General features: G+C 39.8%; 1 protein-coding gene across 1 annotated transcript; it reads left to right on the forward strand.

Moving 5' to 3' along the window:
- The first annotated feature begins 952 nt into the window (after positions 1 to 952).
- On the forward strand, positions 953 to 10,141 carry dact1 (dishevelled-binding antagonist of beta-catenin 1). The gene is made up of 4 exons (XM_078562721.1): positions 953 to 1,569; positions 3,555 to 3,687; positions 5,460 to 5,615; positions 8,017 to 10,141. The coding sequence occupies exons 1-4, from the start codon at positions 1,228 to 1,230 to the stop codon at positions 9,882 to 9,884; spliced, it is 2,499 nt and encodes an 832-aa protein (XP_078418847.1). The 5' UTR covers positions 953 to 1,227; the 3' UTR covers positions 9,885 to 10,141.
- Positions 10,142 to 10,440: the final 299 nt, after the last annotated feature.

Consider the following 10,440-nt stretch of genomic DNA (forward strand, 5'->3'; position numbering starts at 1 on the left):
GCCATCATTTTCTCCTGGATTCCGTACGGGCTTATCTGTCAGCATGCTTCGTGCCAACTTCAAAAAGATTTAAGTTTGGAAAAGGTTAACATCGCAGTTTGACATCGAATATTCAACTTCTTTATCGGGAACAGTCTGCTGTGAATGTTTATTCTTTCCCTTCGCAACGCCGATCTGTTTTTCTTTAAAGAAAGGACATGCCCTTTATCAAGATCGCGGAGAATGAACTCAAATCAAACTTCCCGCTTTACTCATTAATACATTCGAGTTGGCAATGATGCTCAGATCATCCATGCAACTGAGAAAGCAGCTGTCCTACATCCCAGAATGACCCTTGTACGCTAATATTGATAAAACCAAGTTACAGGATAATACAATAAAGGAGCCAGAAGACCAATACATATTGTTAACAAAATGAATTACTGTTCTGTACAAGGCATCTTGACTTTATTTTGATGAAACTTCGACATGTGTAACACTGTTTCAAACAATCCGAATCTGAATGTTAAAATTTGCATGTGCATAAAATGTGTATATTTGACCCGATGCTGAGTCCAAGTGCAACCATTAGCAGCTGCATAATCATCCCCGGTCATGTGGCAGGTTTGATCTAATATCATTTTGAAAGTTGCACCTCCCAAATATTGATGATGAATTTTTAATGTGACAGTTCGGGTGAGAGTTTCAATTCCTCGATTAATTCATTTCACTGCATTTAAAATGCCAAGAACTTCTTTGTTGGGGGAAAAAAAAACGATATTGTGGGTATATGCAGTTATAATTTTAAACGTTGACAGTTTTTTTTCTTGAATCTACAGCAGAGGCGCTATCTCTTTAACAAAGGTGGCGTCCCTTGATGCTGTTTGAGGTAGCCGCGCTGCTCTGCTGGAGTCCATCACATTTTGATTAGTCGATTAGATCAGTGGCAGTGTCGGGGCGGCGGGACGCAAGTTGCGGGCTCACGCATCGACGCGCCCGACTGCCTCTGCATTTGAGTCAAGAGAAGTAGGTACAGTGGAGCTGTCAACGGCGGACGCTGCTGCAGCATTCTGGACAAGGAGTGCAGTTTTGCATTCTCCATTCTCCCTGGCCCCGATCTGTCACCCCGGGAAAACTGTCACCCCGGCGGAGTGGGTTAAACAGGACACTTTTTAAATCACTGAACCAAAAAAGACATTGGGGGCGGTGAGCGTTTATTATTGGGAAGTGTTCGTGTGACCCGATACAATGCTGAAGCAGACGTCCACTCTCTTAACGCTGCCTGTTAACGGCGATCGGCATCCGATCAGGCTCGAAGTGGAGATCCGAAGCCGGGAGAAGGCTGAGGCTGACAGCGATCGTTGCCGAACCCGGGACAGGCTCGAAGCGACCTTGGCCGGGCTGGGGGAGCTGGATTTCCTGAAGCACAGGCAGGAACACTTGGTTCGGGGCGCAATGGAATTACTGAAACCTTCGCAACACACTCCAATGCTCAAAGACGAACAGAGAAAGGGATCTCAAGGGGAACTTTATCTGACCCCTGAGGAAAAGCAATTAGAAGATAACATTCTCATGTTAAGGAAACAATTGGTGAGACATTAAAACAAATTCTATGCTAAGGAAACCTTAAATATTATAAATTGTACCAAGGCAAGATTTTTGATGTTTTCTGTAGTCGTGAGATTTACCACGGCCGTAATTTTTCCAAATTGATGTCCTAAATGTTAATGAATTCTTTAACATCACACTGTTTTGTGACGTTTGAGGGCAGAAACAAAGTAAGAATTGTGTTTAACTTTTGTGAAAAAGCCTGTCCTGTTCAGAAACCATTTAAATTCTGTCCGCACGAGGGTCCTCAATAATTTCCCTATTCGCTTTGAGTGACCTCCCTGCCATTTGAATTGATGGCGCAACATGTTCTGTCCACTGGCTTCGCTGGTTCAGGAATTCCAGACTTCAGTCGGTGAATAGGGGGTAAAAAGTGGTCCGAGCTGAATTAACTTTCATTTGTCATGGATGAACAACCGAACGATGCGTTACTGTATATAAGGTGTAAGATAGGGGGAGCTGGTCGGTAATGGGAAATGCAGCTGCTGCATTTAACAGCCTTGAGTGGGTTCGATTAGAGCGCTTTTGAATAGCTGAGAGGAAGGAGACGTGACTTTTTTTAACCAAAAAAATAGAATGCAGCAAAGTAACTTCCTGCGAACGAAATAACAGCAAAAATATTAATCTCTTCTTCAGAGGAGGTCCAGCTGCAGGTTTTAAAGCCCTTGGTCTGTTACAATAGACACAGAGTGACTGAAATTAACTTTACAAGCAATCCACGGCTCTCCTGCAGAGCTGGGGGCGGGACCTCTGTTTATATTAACTGATCAGCTGACTGAAATGAATCATTCTGGGCGCTTTTCTGTACAGTGTTTCTGCACCAAGTATAGAACAATAGAAATGGGGTATAACGGAGCGAAACGGGGTCATTGGTCACCCCTGTGTCTCCGAATTACTATTCCGCTTGTTGATAAAATCGGAAGAGTTCTTGAGCCTGTTGTTTTAGGGTCTGCAAAGCGATCTTGATATTTTAAAGTAAATCCGGGAACCGAATGGCTCACTCTCCCACCTTGGGCAATTTTTTTCTCTCCGTTAAGGTTGCGTTCCAGCCCATCTCCGCGCGTTTGGATACAATGGCTCGTTAACGCTTTTTAAAGTGAGTTTAATTCGATCATATTTAATACCCGAGACATATGGTCAGAAATGATCCGCGAGCCCATTGCCAACGTTGAGCCCCGAGGTCATCAATCACATTGAACTTTCTGTCACGCCAGATTCACAGGGGATCGAGTTCATTACGGATGGAGGTCTGAGCATGGGCTTTGCTCTTTAAAAAAAATACCTTTTTAATAAAAGCTCATATTGATATTACCTCTGGAATATCCACATAATAAAGCTCTGTTTAAAACCGGGGAACAGTTACCGTTAGCCATTACCTCCCATAATCTTGTGGATAAATCACTCACCGAAGTGGCAAATTGCCAAAAAAAAGAAACATGTTCCTTTACAAAGAATTTCAACTTGTGTCTTTGACTCAAATAACCTTAAAAGAGTATTTTCATTTTACTCAGTGGCTGCTTTATGCAGGAATTTTTTCTGCATTCAATAATTCTCCGGTGGGACTGCAACAACATTATGACATTTTTCAAAAATATCCTATTACTGGCTTTGTGTTCACGCAGCCAACAGTTTTATAGTAAAATATATTGCAGCAGTAATAAACAAAGTATAACTTAGCTGATGTAACTAAAATGAAATAATTCATAATTGAAGCTCATGTTAAATCAGCGCTGAGTCCTGTGTCATTTCTGCAGGAAGCACACTTGTGGTTTCATGGTGTGACTGGAATGGTGGAAGTCAAACACAGGCTTATATAGCACAATAAATGAACAGAATCAATAGCATGTCTTAGCATTCTCTGAAAAGTGTGGCAAGGCCAAGCTTTTCTGGAGGTCCTAAAGAGAATGCAGTCTGACTGCGGTGAGCTCTGCTATTGATTAAAATGTGTTGCGCCTCAATCTTTTCAGAACTGTTTGAGGAGGAGAGATGCTGGCCTCATAAATCAGCTGCAGGAGCTCGATCGACAGATCAGTGACCTTCAGTTGGATGCAGAAAAGGCTCCAAATGACAACTTGGAAACAGACAGCCGACCCAGCTCAGGTCAGTATGTTTATGGCAAATAGCTAGATGTACATTTCAAAGGACAATTCATGTGAATAGGGACAGTAAGTACTGGCTAAACCCTTGAAATACTATAAGTCCTTTGCAGTTCTCAAATTTGTTTCCTAACTCAGATGCTCATTCAGCTTTAAAATCCTGAGATCCAGAATCAGCCAGAGCAGTATTTGCTGAATAAAGTGAGACATTTTGTATTGCCACTATTTCTCTTTTCTGTGCTCACAGGCATCGAAGGGTTAAAAGCTGACAAGCTAATATTCTGCATAAGACCATCATTGGAGGATATAGTTAATTGTTTTATAACTACTTTTTAGCAAAATATTTTGTATTGCCCAAATGATGGTATATTTGTAATCTTTATACATTGACAGAGATTTTCCCTAAAGAAAGAATATAACACCTTTCACCTTATCAGGAAATCCTTCAAGCATTGAATTACTTTTGAAGCATAGTCACTATTGTTATATAGAGAAATGCAGCACTACAAGGTCCCACAAACAGTGATGAGATAATTGACCAGTTAATGTGTTTTGGGGAGTTGGTTGAGGGGTAAATATTGGCTAGCACACTGAGAGAACTCCCTACTCTTTCTCAAATTGTGTCATATGGGATCTTTCACATCCAATGAGAAGGTAGATGGAGCCTCTGTTTAAACATCTGACCTGAAAAACAGCGATTCTAATGATGCAGCACTGAATTGCCAACCCAGATTATGTGCTCAAGTCCTGGGGTGGGGCTTGAACCCATGATGTTCTAACTTGGAGGCTACCCTAAATTACGTTTTCCCCTTTTCTCCCTCCAGTTTTCACAGGATATTCCTCTTTTTTTAATGTGCTACTTTGAGTTTTCCAATGGCTTAGTAGGTAAGTGCATTATTCCGTGTCTTACTAACCCACCCAGAGCTAGACATCTCAAAGCTTCCACATTTGATGCCCTGGTTTATTTTCAATAACTGAGTTTCACCAAACATTGTTGTAAATGTGCTACTGTTGGTGACAGCAAACCCTGCAGTGGGGGAAATCTGGTCAGCTTTCCCGGTCCTGATCACTGTCATGCTGACAAGAACACAAGTGTTGACATCAAGTGAGGACAGAAAAAGGCTTGGTTGTCATGCTTCGAGGTTCAGAAAGCCTGTTGGCACTAAATATCAAGGTCCGCAAATGAAGAATAGTCACTTAGTTGAGATACCAGTGCTTTGCCATTACCCCATGGATCTGTATCCCAGCATGTCTCTGTGCTTTAAGGAGAGAAGGAAAGTAGTTAGGGAAGGTTGTGGAAATCCAATAGATGGAAAAACAACTGTGCAGATTTACATAATGAATTATTGTGCAAATTATAAGGTGAAAGCATATTTTGAATATATTTAGTTTGCTTTAGAGATTAAACCTCCTTTGACAAAAACTTGTGTTTGTCCAAAGTAAATGTGAGTGTTTTGAAGGTTGCAACAAGATTTGTACACATGAGATACCTGCTAGTATTCATGCTTAAGATAAATGTAGTTTGTAAGAAGGCATTCTACAAATATAGAGAATAACTTTGTGAATCTTCTTTCTTTGCCACATTCAGCATTTTTAAAGGTTAAGCTAAAGAAGCTTAGTCTTATTTTTCCAAAAATAAATCCTATTTGGATATGGACTGTAAACCAAATGATAGTTTTTGTATGTCAGTGAGCCATTCAAAATCTAGTGATTTTAATTAATGTTTGTTAGTGAACTTGTATATTGAAAATGCCAACCTGCTTTCTGTCTTAACAGGTTTTTATGAATTAAGTGATGGAGCATCTGGATCACTTTCGAACTCCTCTAATTCTGTTTTCAGTGAATGTTTATCCAGTTGTCACTCCAGCACCTGCTCCTGTGGTCCACCGGATGCATCACTGAGCATCACAGATGGACGACCAAAGTCAGCAGGTAAGAGGCACATTAGAGGAATTCAAGCTGAACTGATGAGAGTAGTATGATTGAAAATCTGTTGCTAAATTTATAATCTGACTTGATACAACTGAAATGGAATTGTCTGTGTCTTTGGTTATGCGACAATCTCCTCCTCGTTATATTATATGCTCATCAACTGCTCATTGCCAATCATTAATTTTGCCAAAAGTTAATCTCAGTGAGTAATTTGATTGCTTTTTAGAAATAAAACCAAAACTATTGGATGAATTCATATTTTTCAAGGTATAATTTCACACAGATTTGTGTTTGGAAACAAATGATGATGTCAGTTTTTTATCCCCATCAATAAATTGCACATTAGTGAGAATAACTACCCAGTTGCCAACACTTAACAATTCAGATTTATATACCCTCAAAGATCAACAGTTGAACAGTTGACTGCTGAGCAGGACAGGTGGTTTTGTCTAACTCGAGTCCTGCATTTGGGTGAACAAGTCATGAAGAAGCTTGTAACTCAAACTGTTCTAACCTTTTGATTCGAAGAATCTGCCTATTGCTATGTGGATGTGCAAAGGTAAAACAATCCCGGCAATTAATACTAATTCAGAATAAACAAAGATGTGGAATGAAATAGCATAATTGTGTTTGGAAAGAAAATCTTTCTAGCCATCCAGGAGAACTCAGAGCTGGATTTAATGTTCTAGTTGTGTCACTCGCCGGTGGGACTGGAAGTATTCAGGGATTTGGCACTTGTTCATGGCGGCTGGCTGACCTTAATCATGTAATGGCTGGCTGAACCCAATCATGGGATGTGGGTGTTGCTGACAAGACCAGCATTTGTTGTTTATCCCTAATTGCTCCTAAACTGAATGGTTTCCCAGGCTATTTCAGAGGGCAGTGAAGAGTCAACCACATCATTGTGGATCTGGAATCACACGTAGGTCAGACTGGGTAAGGACAGAAGATTTCCTTCCCTAGAAGGCATTAGTGAACCAAATGGGTTTTTACAACAATCGATGATAATTTCATGGTCACCATTACTGACTCTAGCTTTCAATTCCAGATTTTATTAATTGAATTTAAGTTCCACCAGCTGCTGTGTCCCCAGAGCATTAGCCTGGAATTCTGGAATACTAGTCCAGTGACATTACCACTATGCCACCATCTCCCCAATGAAGTGATTAAGTGATTGCACAATTAAGTGTACTCAGCTGCTGTCTTTCCCACTGCAATGGGGTGGATTAAATTCTGCCCTTAGTCACTGAAAGGTTACACTAATTATCTTTTGATGTGTAGTTATGATAAGATAATGCTTTAATATATTGGGAGACATCCTGCACATGTCGAAGTGCAGAAACTATGTGCAAAATTCAAACCTGTATTCAAAACTTTCAAATGAATAATGAAAACTCAGGTGCTTTACAAAACTCCCGAACAGTGCAAGATGGCAGATAATATTTCATTGTAGGAGACTTTTCATATTTTGGGAACAGTTTCTATTAAAAAATGTCAAAATATAACATGTTAATAATAATAGATCTTTTATATTTCCTAACATGGATAGTTTATCATATCAGTGCCATTTAGAAGGAGCTTGAGTTGAGGCCTTTGGATCCAGTATCTAGATTGATGATATTTTATATATCCGTTCTTAAGCAATGTGAATATGCAGGCTAAAGAACATATTTTTCATTTTAAAAATGGCTCTAAGCTTAAGTACTAATTAAATCTCACACTGTGGTGTGGTAATAAGCTTCACAGTACCACAATACCATTCAATCACTGCTTTTTGGTTAGCTGATCAGATGAAGATATTATCAACCTCAGCTGTTATTCATCCCATAGTTGAATAGCTTACGACTATTCTTTGTCTCACTTACCATATGAAAAAGGGGGAATTCACTGAGGCACCTGAAGGTCATTGGCACCATGATGCCATTATCAACACCTTTAGGAGAAAAGATGAGAAAAATGGAGCAAATTAAGAAGAGAAACTGCTTTAAATATTTTGTCACCTCTGGCAACTGGTTTCCCAACAGCAAAAGCAGCTGCTCTCTTATTTTATTAATGAATTCAACATTGAACTTCTTTTCACTTTAAACTGAAGAATCTGTAAGATTTTTTGTTTTTGCTTTTAATACAACATTTTATAATGTATTTACCAGATTTCCAGTCACTGGACCTAAACCCAGTATACCATGAAATAAATCTAGCATCTCCAATAAGAATAAAAGGAAGTGGCTTCTTAGCAAAAATTTAACACCTGCTTCTGGGCAGATTCTTCACTGGCAGTCTATTTGTAAAAAATAATGTCAAATCTGTAAACATCCATAGATTCTGCAAAGCTGAAGACTCGCAAGTACATTCATTGAATTAAACAAAGTGAGAATTCTGACTGCTACTTTCTTGTTTACAGAGGATTTCATTGGCTGGAGGGATCATGGAGAGGGACTGCTTGATTGCCAGTATACAGGTGTTGTTCGGCGTTCCTTCTCTGCACCTTATTCTAGCTCAATTGATGTTGCTGCTGATGTCCATCCCAAGTATCAGTGTGACTTGGTTTCCAAGAATGGTAATGATGTGTATCGATATCCAAGTCCTCTACATGCAGTTGCAGTCCAAAGTCCAATGTTTTTTCATCCTACGACTGGGAGTGTTAAAGAAGAGGAGAAATCCCAGTATGGTGTAGGTGACTTGTCAGTGGCACCTCAGTTGGAGCCTGTAAACATTGAGTCCGCTGTTCCAGCCCCCCAGAGCAGTTCCTGCACAGCTGTACATCCTTCAACAATGAAAAGACTGGATAATTACATATTTGGCCTTATTCAGAAGAAAATCCAGCCAGTAAGGCCAAATAAGCCAAGGACCAGCCTGAATACAGATCCACTAAAGGGAATCTTGAGGCAAGGTAGTATCTGTGTCAGACAAATTGCATGTATCTCGCCATGTAGTACTGAATTGAAAGTGTTCAGAAATGTCTATACACATCCTCCCACTGCTTCTGAAATCAGCGCAATGTCCCCACAGAGGCAACATCTGAGCAATGACAACAAAAATACGCAAACATCTAAAATTGAATCAACAAATAACCGAATAACTGTTCTTCAGAATAATATTAATGAATTGCAGACTGGTAGCCTTTCGAAGAAAAAGGCTAATGTGGCAAGTGGACTATCTAAATGCACTGTGGCTGCAGATTATCAAGAAGAGAATGGTGAGTGTGGTGCTTGTGCACCTAAAGATAATTCATATCAGTGTGTGACAGTACATGAAGAGATCAATGTTGTGCAACCTCCTAAAGTGGTGTCTCCTAAAAGACCCACAAGGTCACCTCCAACATCGCTTTCTGCAGAGGAGAAACCACCACTAGATCTTAGGAGTGAAGAATCCTCAGGGCAGAGCTTAGAGGATAGTGGGCAGTTAGTGAATGCCCAATTCATTCCAGCACAGCAACAAATGATAAAGTCTCGTAAAGGTACTAAAAATATAAAAATCGGCAAAGTTAAGAACTCTACATTGAAGTCCAGACCACACTGTGACATGGCTCCTGAAACAAACATTCAAACCTTAAAACAAAAATCTAAAGCTGTTCCAAAAAAATGTCATTTCTCCAACGATGTTGTCCATGTAAAACGCAATGTAAGGAGGCCGGCCTCCAAAGCAAAGAAAGCATTCCACACTATATCTGAGAACAGCACCCTGGGAAGACAGACTGGGGCTAGATCTGCTAAATGTGGTGGGCAAGGAAGGGAAACTGTTCTGGTCAAGTCCAGATACAAACCAAGGGTTGATTACCGAAAGTGGAAATCCCCCGTTGAGGTTTCTCATGAAGAAGCAATGAGACGATTTAGAAGACGCAATAGGAGAGTAGCACTCTGTCATGTGCCCACTGTCTACACAAAGACCAATCTGCGGAACAATGGTGTATATGCCTTCAGAGGAAGTGATTCAGAATATTCAGCTGAATGTGAATCTTTATTCCACTCCACCGTGGCAGACACTAGTGAGGATGAGCAGAGCAATTACACCACCAATTGCTTTGGAGACAGTGAGTCTAGTTTGAGTGAGGTAGATTTTGTAGGGGAAACTACTAGCTCTAGTGACTCTGATGAAAGTGGTGCACTAGTCTGGACTCAGTTTGCCCAGAATCGACCCATGCAAGCATCTACTGCTGAGCTAAAGAAGCCTCCACCAAAGGCCTTTGTCAAAATCAAAGCATCACACAACTTAAAGAAGAAGATTCTACGTTTCAGATCTGGTTCACTAAAACTAATGACAACTGTATAAAAGGATATCTGACATTTGTTGCATTGAAAATGAAGGTGATGTAGGTATATTCTAAGATGGATATTTTAAAAGGAAGATTCATTTTTTGTCAAAACTAAGCATGTAATAATTTTTTAAACTATCAGTATTCTATGTGCATGACTGTCTAATTGTTTCAATACTGGCACCAAACTGTACACTGCTAACTGTATATAGTACTTGTATATGAATACAATTTGTTTTATGCTCTAATAAATTGTCTACCTTGAATCTTTAAACTGTTTTGAAATTTGACTTCACCTTTCTTAACATCATGACGCTCGCATATTGTAGCTTGCAATCAGGGATATATGAAAATGTAGCATAATGAGATGGTTCATGTTGATAATTAAAGTGTATCTAAAACAGCTTATTTAAATTATGAATAATGTCATTCGGAGAGCTAAAATAGTTCTCACCTCGGGTCATACAAGGCAGAGCAGATGGTTATCCATAATTGGTCTCATTGGCATCAATGCATCACTCCTGCAATTAATGTAACCACTAAAAAAAGGTCAATTAATGTTAGAACACAAAA

The sequence above is a fragment of the Cetorhinus maximus genome, chromosome 18 (assembly GCF_964194155.1).
Source record: "Cetorhinus maximus chromosome 18, sCetMax3.hap1.1, whole genome shotgun sequence".
Classification (NCBI taxonomy): domain Eukaryota; kingdom Metazoa; phylum Chordata; class Chondrichthyes; order Lamniformes; family Cetorhinidae; genus Cetorhinus; species Cetorhinus maximus.

Excerpts from the sequence above, each read along its gene's own strand:
- dact1 (XM_078562721.1), top strand. The coding sequence starts at position 1,228 with ATGCTGAAGCAGACGTCCACTCTCTTAACGCTGCCTGTTAACGGCGAT. Across the intron at positions 1,570-3,554 it reads TCATGTTAAGGAAACAATTG|AACTGTTTGAGGAGGAGAGA; the intron begins GTGAGACATTAA and ends CAATCTTTTCAG. Across the intron at positions 5,616-8,016 it reads TGGACGACCAAAGTCAGCAG|AGGATTTCATTGGCTGGAGG; the intron begins GTAAGAGGCACA and ends TCTTGTTTACAG.